The 14,530-nt window shown below is 44.0% G+C and overlaps 1 protein-coding gene across 9 annotated transcripts in view; it reads left to right on the forward strand.

Moving 5' to 3' along the window:
• Positions 1–14,530, forward strand: part of KMT2C (lysine methyltransferase 2C) — a 193,429-nt gene that overhangs the window by 170,782 nt on the left and 8,117 nt on the right. For all 9 annotated transcript variants that reach the window (XM_042044205.1, XM_042044206.1, XM_042044207.1 and 6 more), the window contains 11 exons: positions 386–618; positions 3,504–5,201; positions 6,466–6,678; positions 7,083–7,247; positions 8,525–8,666; positions 9,784–9,931; positions 10,771–10,949; positions 11,045–11,199; positions 11,386–11,638; positions 12,223–12,362; positions 13,322–13,426. In XM_042044205.1, the coding sequence (XP_041900139.1) occupies positions 386–618; positions 3,504–5,201; positions 6,466–6,678; positions 7,083–7,247; positions 8,525–8,666; positions 9,784–9,931; positions 10,771–10,949; positions 11,045–11,199; positions 11,386–11,638; positions 12,223–12,362; positions 13,322–13,426 (3,431 nt within the window). The remainder of the gene's footprint in view (positions 1–385; positions 619–3,503; positions 5,202–6,465; positions 6,679–7,082; positions 7,248–8,524; positions 8,667–9,783; positions 9,932–10,770; positions 10,950–11,044; positions 11,200–11,385; positions 11,639–12,222; positions 12,363–13,321; positions 13,427–14,530) is intronic.

The raw sequence follows: 14,530 nt of genomic DNA on the forward strand, positions 1-14,530 counted from the left end.
TCCCCTCTTCTGTTGCAGAACAGGGAATCACTGGGTTCTCTAGCTGTTCCCAAAGCTACATTTGCTCACTGGCAAGTGCATGTTTGCTGCCTCAACAGCTGGCTGATACCTCCCGATATGGACTGTGTTAAAACTGTTTTCTCTCACAAATGCAGTTATTTGGATCTGTGTCCTTTACTCAGGTCACTCCAAGAGCTTAGTATTGAAATACCAAATTCTCTGTCAAATTTGTCTGAATTTGATCACTAGTCTCTTAAAAAGGATTGGGGGGGGGGGGGGGGGGGGCGGGGTGATGGTTAAATTTGAGCTCTAAAAAGTAGGATGAGAGCTCATCTCCTCATCTCCAGGATGAGATCATATCACACTTCATTTCCCTTCTCTCTAGATGATTCACAAAGAAAGCAGTATGAGGAATGGCTGCAAGATACACAACAACTTCTTCAAATGCAACAGAAGTACCTGGAGGAGCAAATTGGAGCCCACAGAAAATCCAAAAAGGCCCTCTCAGCCAAACAGCGCACAGCCAAGAAAGCTGGCCGGGAGTTCCCAGAGGAAGATGCAGAGCAGCTTAAACATGTTACTGAGCAGCAAAGTATGGTCCAAAAACAGCTAGATCAGGTAATCATCTGGAATCCAGACTGTTCACCTTGCCACTGAGCTGTCACAGTGGTAATAACTCTTTCCTTTAAATCTTCTGAAAGATACAGTGGAGCTCTACTTAAAGGGAGCCACTCCCTGTTCTGTTTTGCATGTGTAACAGCATTGCTCTGGAGAGTACATGGACCCTGGAGCTGCAAAGGAGTATGCTGTGGCAAACACTATGACAAAAAGCTGGGTTAGTACTTTGGGAAGAGGGGAATTCCTTGACAAAATGACTTGCAGAGTTCTTGACACCATGCAAAGCAAAAATTAAATAGTCAGAGAAAAGTTTTAGCATGCAGTGCTTTGTTTCAGGCTTGAATGAACCTCCTAACCCAATCTTCTTTTCCTACAGTTTGAAAATATCTTGCCATTATATCTTTAGAGTTAGTCTACTTGTATGCTCTGTCTCGTTCCTAGATGCTGATCATCAGTATTGTGTCATGGAATAACACAGGTCAAAGGGATATCTGGAGATCTTTTAGTCATGATCAAAGCAGAAATAGCTTCATGATTAAATCAGGTTACTCAGCACCTTGTCAGTCAAGTTTTGTAAGTCTCCAAAGGTAGAGATTTCCCAGCCTCTCTGGACCCCTGTTTCTACATGTAACCACTTTAACTGGGCTTTGTTTTCCTTTCCTTATATTCAGTTGGAATTTCACATATTGTAACTGTGGTAATAGTGAGATGAAACCTGTGATAGCTTTGTTAAATCTGCGCTTTGCCCACCAGTAGTGAATGCTGTGGTTCCTCAAGACATTTTTTATAAATTATCTGGCATGATTGTCAGGATCAGGTCATCCTGCTGAAAATGAAAATACTTTAGAATTACCCTTTACTAGTATGAAGGAAAAAAATTGGCAGCAGACAGTTTGGAATGAAGTCCTGAGTGATATCTGACCCTTGAGTTCTTGCTCCTGTGTTTCTTCAAGACAAAGTATTTGCTGGATGGGATATTAGTTAGCTCATCTTTCCACTATGTGGAAGAGGGATGGAGTGGGTAAATTATGCCTACATAATTTTTTTTTCCCTTCCACAACGAATCACAAGTAGAAAAAATGAAAAAAAATTCCCTTTAACCAATCTTTATCATACATATATGACAGTCTAATCTTATGGTGGAGTTAGAGTGAAGTAACAGCTGCTAATCATGACATTGCTGGCAGATTCATTTACTGCCCCCTATTTAAGGTTCTCCTATTTGTAATTTTTAAATTTAAATTTAATCTGCTGCTGGCAGAAGCCATTCCCTGCCCTTTAGCCAGTGATTTAGACCGGTGGTTGATTCATCCACATCTAAGCACCATTTTGTGTTCTGTACCTTGTAGGAGCTGAAATGAGGTTTAAAGTCTAGTTTTAAGGACCTTCTATTGGAAGCAATTTGCCACTCTTTCAGATCAGATCAAGTAATTTTTCTGCAGTCAAGCTTCTGTTAGTTTTTGAAAAGTCTCTGTATATATGGAGAGAGAAAAGAGCTCTTGGATCCCTATGAGTGGCTGTTCCTGGGCACAGGCACAGAGAGCCTGGAGCTGACTGTGCCCCAGGAGCTGATGTGAGACAGGGTTATTGGCCAGGCATGGAGCCACGCAGACCCTGCCAGATGGCCCCTGTGGCACTGTGCCTGTGCTCACAGGCTCTGCCCTGCTCTCCCTGCACTGCTGAAATCTCCATCTTGGCTCAGGGCCTCTGGGGGTGCTCAGTACAGGGCCTTGGACACCTCAGCTCATTCCAGGGACAGTCACGGCAGATCCACCCCTGCCGGCCCTGGAGGCTGTGGTGCTTTGGATGCTTCATGGTACAGCCCCACAGAGCCTGCACAGATTTAGTGCTGTAGGACCATGGAGAAGCCCTGGAGCACTGGTTCTGTGCAGTGCAGATGGATCCAGTGGCTCTGTGCAGTGTTTATCCAGCAGTGTCAGTGCCAAGACAGAGCTCATAAACCATCTTGGACCTGGGATAATGGTGTAAATAACCTTTTGGCTGCATCTCTCCCGCAACCTGAAGTGTGTCCTGTGGCATCACTGTTACCCTGAGCTTTCTGGCTTATCCCTTGCCTCAGATAAAGGCGAGGGCTAGCAAACAATTAGAATTATGTTACAGAGTTTTTCCATCCCTGCATAGGTTGTGGAAGTCTTAATCTAATGAGATTAGATTATGACTCCTCTCTAGTGAGAGATTTCCTGTGATGTATGCATCATCAGCCAGTGGATTGCACGTCCTTTTATTTTTTTAGAAACAAATTTAATTGGATATCTGCAGTGTTTCTGAAAGGCTCTTGCTTGTCCAGTTGACTTCTGTTTGTCTAAACTACAAGGCATAAGTTGTAGTGTCCACATTGAGTTTATTTTGGTCTTAAAATTTTAAATTTTCAAGCCGGAGTTGCATTTTCATCTGACATGAGATGTTTGAGGATCTGCCTGTGAACAACTGGGAATATCCATCACTGTTATCCTGCAAACTTTTCCTTTCAAGTTACATCTTTTAAAAATGTTGCTGATGTGTGAACATCATCCATCTCACTGTTTCCCTTTTCCTGTCAGTTCCCAACTGTTTGTATCCTGTGCATGGATGATAAGATCTGTAGGAGGACAAGGATCACTGCTGGTTTAGGTTTGTATATTCTCTAGCACAGTGCAGTCTTGATGTGTAATTAGAACTTTGAGGCGCTGCTGTTTTGTCTGAAGTGTTGGGACAGGGGGTATTTCTAATGAAATAATGGCTGTTTAGCATTAAAAACACTGCAGAAACGCTGTTTTGACCTGAGGTTCATTGTCTCCTGGAATTACAGTGGTGAGTTACATGGTTTATGCTGCTTACACAGCCTGTACGTGGCAGGGATGAATAATGACTGTTTCAATGTTTAGATCCGGAAGCAGCAGAAGGAGCACGCGGAGCTGATTGAGGAGTACCGGATCAAGCAGCAGCAGCAGCAGCAGTGTGGGATGGCTCCCCATTCCATAATGCCAGGGGTCCAGGCCCAGCCTCCCATGGTTCCAGGAGGAGCAGCACCAGCAATGAGTCAGCAGAACTTCCCCATGGTGGCACAGCAGCTCCAGCATCAGCAGCACTCAGTGGTGATGCCTGGGCAATCCAACCCCACCAGGATGGCAAATTTATCAGGATGGCAACCTCCAAGTGCCCCTGCAAGTCACATTTCCATGAATCCAGCAAGGATGCAGCCTCCAATGGCACCACTGCCAATTACTCCTGGTACCCCTGCTCCTGTGCCTGGCCCAAATGCAGCTGCACAGTCAGGGCCGCCCCCAAGGGTGGAGTTTGAGGACAACAACCCTTTCAGTGAAAGTTTCCAGGAGCGGGAGCGGAAGGAGCGTTTACGGGAGCAGCAGGAGCGGCAGCGCATCCAACTGATGCAGGAGGTGGATCGACAGAGAGCTCTGCAGCAGAGGATGGAGCGGGAGCAGCACAGTATGATGGGGCCTGAGCTGAATAACAAAACATCCTTATCTCAGATACCTTTCTTCAATTCTGAGCTGCCTTGTGATTTCATGCAAACCCCACGGCCCCTGCAGCCGTCCCCACAGCAGCAGCAGCAGATGGGGCAGATCCTGCAGCAGGGTGCTGTGACCTCCCCTCCTGCCACCAATTTTATGCAAAGCACAGAGCGAAGGCCAGTGGGACCTGCAGCTTTTGGACCTGATGCATCTGCTGTTCCAGGTGGATCCCCCAATTTCCATAATGTAAAACAAACTCATGGGAATCTCCCTGGGGCTGCCTTTACGCAGAACCAGGTCAGGCCTCCTTTTCCTTCTGCTGTACCTTCATCTCCAGTACTGGGGAGCGGTGTCCCATGTGGGTCGGACACTGGTGTGCCCCAGGCAGCAAACATCCCTGTGTCAGGCCAGTCTCTCATCCAGCTGTATTCTGACATAATCCCAGAAGAGAAAGGCAAAAAGAAAAGGACGTGGAAAAAGAAAAAGGACGATGATGCTGAGTCAATAAAAGCCCCGTCAACACCACACTCTGATATCACCCCACCATCAACCCCAACCATTTCTGATGCTACCTCCACCCCCACAGTGAACACCCCCAATGAGCCACGGCACCAGGATGAACAGGAGTCTGTGGAGTTAACGGGCCCCTCGACATCCAATGCAGGAGAGAGCCGGAGCTCCCCGGAGCTGGAGGGGAAGCTCCCCAGCAGCAGCAGCAGCAGCATGTCCCAGAAACAGCCCCGTGGCAATGCAGAGGCTGAAAAGGCTAAAACGGACACACCCACCAGCCTCCAAGAAGTGAAACTGGAAAAGGCAGAAACTGATCAGTGCTCAGGTCAAGCTGAGCCTAAACCAGAAAATCCAAGCAGTATTAAGGTGGAGGAGGATAAGGTCACCTCACAGCCGACCTCTTCAGCTCCAAGTCCTGCACAGCCACCCAGTGTTCCGACAGCCAAAGGGGAGTCAGGGAATGAACTGCTGAAACATCTGCTAAAAAACAAGAAGTCCTCATCTCTTCTAAATCAGAAACTGGCGAACAGCGGCCGAGCAGAAGAAGAGGCTTCTGGGGATAAAAAGTTAGCAGAGAAGCAGAGTCCAGCTGAAGGAATGGTGAGCCTGGTATTGGTTTTGTTACTCTCGTCAGTAGCAGTCCTAGCCTAGTCTGTGCCTTACTGTGGGCATGTGTTGGGACATAACCTACCTGTATGCAGGTGGAGGGAGCAGCTTTAAGGAACTTTGGCCTCTTTCCTGCCTCTTCTTCACAAGTAAATCACCTGTACTAAAAAAAGAATAAATTTTAATATGACTTCTTAGGTCAGCATATTCAGAAATCACTGAAAGGCAAAAACCCCATTTTTCTACAGAAAATTGTCTTTAAGAATACCACTTCCTAATATTAAGGCAGGATTTTACAATATGATTCCTAATTACTCACTGGTACATGTCTGTACAGAACATGGTGTGTCTGGGTGCTGCTTTCTCCTGTGACTCCATCTGAGTTGTCTGTAAGATTTATTAATTTATAAGGTCCTTAAAAACAGACCTGAAGAAAAGTGCTTTCTGTGGAGGTAGGATACACTTTAGACTTAGACTTCTTGGTCATTTTATTATAATCATAATCTCTGGTTTTGGGTTTTGAATGCCTAAACTCTACATTCATTCTTAAAACAAAATTCAGGTATACTTAAAAGGAATAAATACTCGTAAAAGTAATAATTGTGAGCAGCAGGTAATTTAAGTAAGTGTTAAACATCCACAGTAAAAACATGTGACAGGAATATTAGAATACTGGTGGTAGGGGTCATGTAGAGCTGTTTAAAATAATAATGGATTTTTAAAATAATGGACTTTTTTTTGGCTTGCCCCTGTAGCATTAGAGTCCCGTTCTGATCCCTTTTACCCAGCTATGCTTCCATGGGAAGAAAGGCTTTGCAGATTTGTACTGGAAGTATTTAACCAAGTGGTACAATCCAGAAATGTTTCACAACACTTTTTTTTGTTTCTAACCTCAAAATACTTTTGTATTACATTAACTTCCACGCCTTTCTTCTGCCACCAAGTCTGTCTTTCATTAGGCCCTCATGAACATCTCCAGGGTTTCATGCCCATGTAACTGTATTTTAGGGGTTATTCAGAAGACTATTTCTGGCCTGTGAGTTTTTAATGATGTTTTCAGATGTCAGTAGTGTTAATGGGAGGTCATAATTCTGTCTGTAGGGACAGTTCAGCAGTTCCACCTGCCAGTAAAATACGCTTTATTATCAGTGAGATTTACTACACTGTGCCTGTGCTTGCAGAGTTGTGCGCAGTAAATCGGCGTGCACTGTGTATTAACATGTCAAAATTTCTGCTGCACTTCCTTTTTTCACACCAGCAAACTACAGGAGCCCAGATGCAAGGTCCATTTGGGTGCAGTAACAGCCAGCTCCAGAGAACAGATGTAGGACCTGAAACCAAGAAGCAGAGAAACAAGCGGGCTCAGAGGACGGGAGAGAAGGCAGCTCCTCGGTCCAAGAAAAGGAAAAAAGAGGAAGAAGAAAAGCAGGCTGTTTATCCTAATGCAGATACCTTCATCCAGCTGAAACAGGTAAGGGTGCAGGGACTGGGAAAGGCAGTCCAGAGGATACATGGAACAGTGGATTTCTCCTGATGGAAGTGAAGTTGATCATTAAGTTGAATTTTGAGCACAGGGTGGGGAAAATGAGAACTTCCACAAAATCAGGAATTTAAAGTTTGGGGTTTGTTTAATTTTGGAAGGTGGGCTGACATGGTAGATAGTCCCAAAGCCACAGAGTTGCTGACAGGGAGCTGGAGCTGAACAGGGACTGCATTCCTTAACAAACAGAGAGGCCTGTGTTTGACAGTTTCCTGACAGTGGATAAATTCCAATTCTTCTTTTGTATTAGAAATCACTCTACTGATTGGAACATTGGAACCTTGCATCTGTATTATACTTAAATTAATTTCTGGCTTTTTTTTCTTTTTATACAGCAACTTTCTCTTCTGCCTTTGGTGGAACCAGTAATTGGAGTGAGCTTTGCACACTTTCTCCCCTATGGCAGTGGCCAGCTAAATGGTGGAAATCGACTCATGGGAAGTTTTGGTAGTGCTACTCTTGATGGGGCTTCAGATTACTACTCCCAGCTCATTTACAAGGTATGGTTTTAATCTGGATTTCTGTTGTGTGCTCTCTGTGGGAAAAGAAGTCCATGATATTATTACTGCTAGTCAGAGTTCCTGCCTTTTATGCAACTAGAAGAAAAATAATCTTCTATTGCTGTACTAGATAGTGCAGTGGTGAAACAGTCACCATTGTTTTACTCTCTGAAAGTGGAAATTTGTTCTGGAAACTGTGTTGTTGTAAACTAACTAAAAACTACAAATGCTCTTTTAACAAATGGATGCTAAATAATGAAAATGGTAATTGCAGTTTTGTGGAGCAGAAAAGACTGAATTCTCAGTACTTCGCAAAGTCATTGAAAGCATTAAAGCATTTCTTAATGTGAATAAAATAAGAAATAGACTTTTTCTCATTTGCCCACCAAGCCCTAACTAAGAACCTGAGAACTCTGAACAAAATAGACTGTTTCTTGATGAGTTAATAACCCACAGCATTTAAAACGCAGTCTCTGAGATCAGAGTGGCAATATTGGGAGGGCAGCAAGATACTGAACAGGCAGAATCAAGTTGCTGCTTGGATATCCTGATATAAAAACCTGTTACAACCAGTGAGTGGTGTTTTCTCCAGCCTTACACAGTGCATAAGCTGAGAATGGGACCTACAGAAATAGCTTTTGTGGCCAAAACTAAGTAAGGAGGAATAGCTTTGTAGGCATTCAGCAACAACAACAGATACTGAAGTTCTCATTTAGTTTCCATTTAACATATGTGCAGTTGAATAAACTGGTGAGAAGTAGCCCAGAGTGTGAACTTGCAGAGTATCTGCTGCTCCTTGGTAGCTGCTTCAGTGACAGCTGCTTCTGTGCTGAACGTGAGGCAGCTTCTCCTTCAGTGACAACTGGGGAAGCTGACTTGTTTGTGGTGCTGGAGAGTCACTGTGGTCTAGCTCTCTCAGCACGGAGTTGGGACCTTTGCTGAAACTGTAGGAACTCATTTGAAACTGTTCCTTAAAATGTTACTTGTGCATTTTTGTAAACAGTTTAGCCACATCTTCTTTTGGTAATGTATTTGGCAATGTACTCATGTAAGCTGTTTCTCTGATGTCACTGAAACAAGAAAAGCCAATCACTGTGTCTTTTACAGTAGATACTTTTCTGTATTTGGTCACATGCTTGGGCATCAACTATGGCTGCTTCTCAGTGCTGTATTGGGGTGTAAAACTCTGAGTGGGTTACACTGTCTGGTACTGGAACAAGGCAAGTTCTCTCCCTGTGTTCCATCCTGATTGATGTTCTTTAATTAATGTCATGCAGCAGAACAATCTGAGCAATCCCCCGACCCCCCCGGCCTCTCTCCCTCCCACGCCGCCGCCTGTGGCCTGCCAGAAGTTGGTAAACGGCTTCGCCACCACAGAGGAACTCGCTGGCAAGGCTGGAGTGCTGGGAGGCCACGATGGTAAGGGTCATGTGTGTTGGTTCTGTAAAGTGAGTCCTTTTTGTAGCAAATTGCAAAACAGATCTTGGAATCACAGAATAAACTGAGTTGGAAGGGGCCTGGGATCATCAAGTTCATCTCCTGGCCCAGCACAGGACACCCCCAAGAATCCCACCATGTGACCAAGAACGTTGTCCAAACACTTCTTGAACTCTGTCAGGTTTGGTGCTGTGACCACTTTCCTGGGGAGCCTGTTCAGTGCCCAGCCACCCTCTGGGTGAAGAACCTTTTTCTGATATCCAACCTAAACGTCCCCTGACACAGCTTCAGGCCATTCCCTCAGGTCCCTGCACTGGTCACCAGAGAGAGGAGATCAGTGCCTGCCCCTCTGTATCCCATCATGAGGAGGCTGAAGGCTGCTGTGAGGTCTCCCCTCAGTCCTCTTCCAGGTTATCTCCTACGATGCTTCTCACTTGCAGTACTGCTTTATAGAAACAAAATGCCCCAACTTTTTAAGGTTGTAATCATTACTACCCAGCAATATTTTACACCCATGTAGTGTCAGGTGTTGGTGCCTTTGCCTTGTTCCCTTTCAAAAACATGTTGAGAGCTAGACATACTCTTAAGAAATGAAAAAGTAAACCTTAAGATCAGTTTCTTGGGTCCAGTACAAAGGACTGGCGTGATCTCCTTGAGCGAGCTCAAAGCTGTCTATCCAGAATGTGTGCAGTCAGTATGTATTTCCCGATGCTTATAATTTGGACTGTTAGAATTGCTTTCTGTTCTTTCTACTGGCTCCTTGTAAAGACTATTCAGTGATTAAAATCCTTTTTTTCACACCCCTTTTCCTTTGTTGTTACAAAATTGTTGATTTTCTGTACTTTTGTGGGTTTTTTAAAGTAAACATCCTCTCATGGTGGCAGAAGACACACTCAAAAGCCTTTCAAGCCCTGTTTGCTCAAAATGTGCAGGTTTTTTGTAAAAATGGAAGTTAATCCTCAACAGTCACAATTTGTTGAACTCCCAAGTGTCTGAGAGTGGTGTCACCATCAGGCCCCACCCACCCCCAGCAGGCAGCATGTCTGTCTCTGAAGGAGCTGCCCAGATGTCTCATTGTGCTGTGCCTTTCTGCTTTCAGTTACCAAAGCTCTGGGGCCAAAGCAGTTCCAGTTGCCTTTCAGACCACAAGATGATTTATTAGCCAGAGCAATGGCTCAGGGCCCCAAAACTGTGGATGTTCCCGCTTCACTTCCAACACCACCTCACAACAACCAGGAGGAGTTAAGGTAGGTTTTCCTTGACATCTTCAGAAAGGTATTTGGAGCAGATTCTGTGATCTTCCAGTGGATGAGACTGTGAAGGTGTGGAGAAGCAAAATCCATTGTGCACAGCCACAGAAGGGCAGAGAATGGAATGGGATCATTTTAACTCTTAACATTCCACATGTAGAGAGCAGCATGGTGAAATAGATGATTAAAGCCATTGCTAGACTCTAGATTCTGTTAAATTTTTAGGAACTCCTTACTTTGTGCTCTTAAAAGTAGAAGAAAATGATATGAATAGGTATTTTTCCTGGAGCAGTGTGAGGCTGTAGTGACAGGTGACTGCTGTAGCAGCAGCAGGACTGGCAAGAGCCAGCCTGAAACTGCACAACTCCACTGAGTTTCCCAGGTGAGAAACACTGGTTGGAACGTGAGTCTCCCTGCAGAGAGCTTCCCTTTTGCCTCCCTTGCACTTGCCTACCCAAAATATGGGTGTCTCTGGAACTCTGGAGCCTGTATGAGGACGAAGACCAGACAGATTAAATATTAAAATATCAAATATTAAATATTTAAATATTAAATATCAAATATTCAATGGTAATTTTTTACACTGGTAGCTAGAGCCATGGGGAACAGAGGGTGTGGCTTTGTTAGTGTCTGTTTTTCTTCATGGATCTTTCCCAAGAAATGGAATATGTGTGCAGTGGAATACGAGATACCCAGGAGTGACGGCCGACCACCTACTTGTGTTCCGTGACCAGTACAAGAAGCAAGTTCATTTTAGCTTCCTGTCATGATTTATAACTTCGGCTTACCAAAAGTTTTGTCCATTTCCAAAACAGCTTTTTTGGGTTTTGTTCTAGGGTTCAAGATCACTGTGAGGACAGGGACACTCCTGATAGCTTTGTTCCTTCTTCCTCTCCTGAAAGTGTGGTGGGAATGGAGATCAGTCGCTACCCAGACTTGTCAGTTGTAAAGGAGGAGAACCCAGAACCTGTCCCATCTCCCATCATTCCCATCCTACCCAGCAGCACTGGGAAAGGTGAGGCTGCAGCAGAGTGAACACAACTTAGGATTGGTTTTTTCTGTATTCCTGTAAGTGCAGGACTAACCTGCTGTATTGTGTTCTATTTTCAGGTTCAGAAGCCAAGAGGAATTACATAAAATCAGAACCTGGTTCAGGAGCATTACCTGGTTCTGGCTTCTTTGCCTCCCAGCTTGGACCATCCCAGAATGGTCCTAAATCTGGCCTTATCTCTGTAGCAATTACTTTACATCCCACAGCTGCTGAGGTAAAAGGAATAAGCCTGTATTACATACGTAAAGTACAACAGCAATTAATTTGGTTTATATATAGTGACTCTGAGGTGGTTACAGTGCAATAATGCTGCTGTTGCAATCTTCTAATAGTTTGTATTTCTGCTGCCTGAAATTCCTGTCAGATGTAAACAAAGGTTTGTTTTTATTACTGTTTTTAGAACATCAGTAGTGTTGTGGCAGCATTCTCCAACCTGCTCCACGTCAGAATTCCCAACAGTTACGAGGTCAGTAATGCTCCAGACATCCCATCCTCCATCGCAGCCACCAACACTCACAGAGAGAACCCATCTATGGACTACAGGCAGCACTTGCTCCTGCAGGGTCCCCAGGCAGGATCCATGGGACCTGCCAGGATCGTGGGGCCCTATGGACTGAAGCAGCCCAATGTGCCCTTCCCTGCCAACAGCAATGGTGAGTGGGCTTTAACTTCCAGGTGTTTGGTACCAGGCTTTAACTGAGTCAAGTATTGGTACATTTCAGCCTCATATAAATTCATGCTCTAGAACTCAATAGTTGATTCTTGTTCCAAATAAAACTTTTCTCTTCTTACATGATGATGTGGATGCTGCTGGATTTAACCATGAGTAGTTCTCAGTAGTTCTGATTTCCATTACCTGTTTACATCACTTTCAGTGAGACGTTTCTCCCATAACTCCTAATATTATTGGTTTTTGGGGGGTTTTTTGTCCAGTCTGGTTTTAAATCCATCATTCAGAGAGATTGTTCCCATGCTGGAAAGCTTGACATGGTTGCTTCAGCCTGTATTCCCGTGTTAGTTTATTTTGTCATTTTTTACACAAGGACGTATTTTTGCCTTGTTTACACAGTTGGTTTCGGTCTGATTTATACAATTTATCCATCAGGTAAAGGTTTAAAGCTCTCCTTCCATGCCCTGTCCAGGAGGGTGCTAGTCCTCTAGACCAGTGAATTGTACTGTGATCTCTGATAAGTTTGGTTTGATTGATACAGCCTCTGACAGATAATCTGTTCCCTAGGTCTGGCTGGCTACAAGGATCACAGCCAGAACATGGCAGAAGGCTCAGCACTGAGGCCTCGCTGGTGCTCCCACTGCAAGGTCGTGGTTCTGGGCAGTGGGGTGAGGAAATCCTTCAAAGACCTGCCCTTCCTCAAACAGGTCAGTACTGAAGTGGGCAGGGCCCTGCACTCCGCTGGGGCTCCTTAAAGCAAGGGATAGCACAAAGTGCTGTTTGTCCTGCCAGCTGAGAGCACTTCCAGCTGCCTTTGTAGTCCCCCATCCCTGTGTGGCCTAATTCAGGGTGGGACATTCAAGCACATTTGCAGTACAGCTCAAAAATGGCAAAGTTGTTATTACTGATACAAAATGAATTCCAGTACGTTTCATAAAATAGGCCCCCATCTATGGGAGTTTTCAAAGTTCTGCTACCAACCTCCTTCCCTGCCCTCTTCAGGGACCTCAATTCAAAAAAAAGCTCCTTTGTGAGGCAGCCGTGTTGCTGTGTCAGGAATTACTGTAAGAGCAGGAATACTTGAACTCCTTCTGGGCAGGAATCAGATTTCAGTCACAATCTCTTGTCCTTACACTGGGAACAGTCATTCCTTCAAAAAGTGCCATTGCTCTTCAGTGACCAGGAGGTGACTACACCACAAAGACATAGCCAGAACTTGCATAGAGTAAAGAGTTCATGCAGGCAGGAATGCACTGAATTAATTCCCTGTAAGGTTTTGCAGATGGATCAGTAGATAAAACAGTGTGATCTGGCTTTGATTAGGCTGAAGTGAGACATTCTTTTGCCATCTAAAGATAAAAGAAAAAGGATTTTACTTTGCAAGAGTGCCTATGGAACAGATGGGTGCATGGTGTAGAATGCTTTATTTTGATTGTTAAACTTCTGTGAAAGGCAGGAAACGCTGAAGAACAAGGGTGTAGGTGGTGGCAATGTTAGATCTGTCAAATAATCAAGTATTTATATCACAGCATCGCTCATTATTTCACAAATGTTCTACAAATAAAACGAGTTTTCAGCCAGATTGGAAGACTTGTTTCATTACATTTACTATGTGAAAAATGGTATTAAAATGCACTTCTGATACTCTTCTGTGTTTGATTCCCAGGATTCCCAAGAAGGCTCAGATAAAATGAAGGACATTGTATTCTGTAGCAACAACTGCTTTGTTCTTTATTCAGCAGCTGTGCAAGCAAAAAACTCAGAGAACAAAGTAAGTATCAAACACTGGCAGACCCAAGTGAGCTGAAATTATTGCAGCTATTTGTTGGAGAACAGAAAGGGGGCAAGGCGGAAGCTTGGACTTCACTGGGGAGGTTTATAAATTAATTACGCTATATTCGGACATTGAGATTCTGAACCAGTAGCGTGAAATAAAAATCATATTTGCAGAACTTTCTGTCTGACAGATCCATGGCAGAAAAGTCTCCACCTTTGGCTGCCCTCCCAGGCTTTGAAGATGCAGTCTCAAAGTCATTCAAGTTCTCTGGGCATTGTACACAACCACAGACATGTTTTTAGGGGGTGTATCCTGCACTTGGATTTGGCTTTTATGGTTAAAAAAGAAAATTACAAGTGTGAAAATAATACCTGAGCAGCAAGTTTGCAAAAGGAGTTTCATTTGTTCAGTGTAACTGGGAAAACACAATCCTGTTCCCTGACTTTATTTGGGCAAAGCTGCCATTCTAAAGCTTTGATTACCAAAACAGTAAGGAGCCTGTGAGCTGACAATGACCAGCAAAAGGAGATTCTGATTACTGGAGAAGGACATTTGAAGAAGTTCATTCAACTGAAAGTGGAATTAGGCCATGGAATTTTCTCAGGTGGTAACGGATATTCTGCTGTAGTTCTCTACCTGCAGACACTGCAAGGGGTGTCTGACACCTGAGAGAAATGGGGCATCATTTTGTACTGTGTCCAGAGTCAGAGGAAGGTGAACTTAAATTTATCTAATTATTCAGTCATTAAAAGTGACATAGTCTTCACTCAAGACTGAATGATCCTGCTGAGTTTCTCACAGTTAAAATTTTTTGAGTACTTCTTTTAACTAACTTGTCTTCTGCTGTTTCTAGATCAAATGTGCCTTTTTTCCCCGAAACCATTGGACAGAACAGGCCATGTCCTTCAAGCTTTACCTAATTAATGTGTTCTCATAGTCCTGTATAGACTGTATAGTTTGAAGTCTTCCTTCAAGTGCATCCTACTTACTTTCTCAGGAGAAATTGAACAAAAAAAATGCAACCCTGGAGAAGATAACTGTGTGTACATCCACATGCTTTTAGTGTCCTGTGTAGCTCGTTTTCAGTTGTATATAAAC

This window comes from Corvus kubaryi, unplaced genomic scaffold (genome assembly GCF_017639235.1).
Source record: "Corvus kubaryi isolate FWS band 111438036 unplaced genomic scaffold, C.kubaryi_AGA036_p1.0 37398, whole genome shotgun sequence".
In the NCBI taxonomy this organism is placed as follows: domain Eukaryota; kingdom Metazoa; phylum Chordata; class Aves; order Passeriformes; family Corvidae; genus Corvus; species Corvus kubaryi.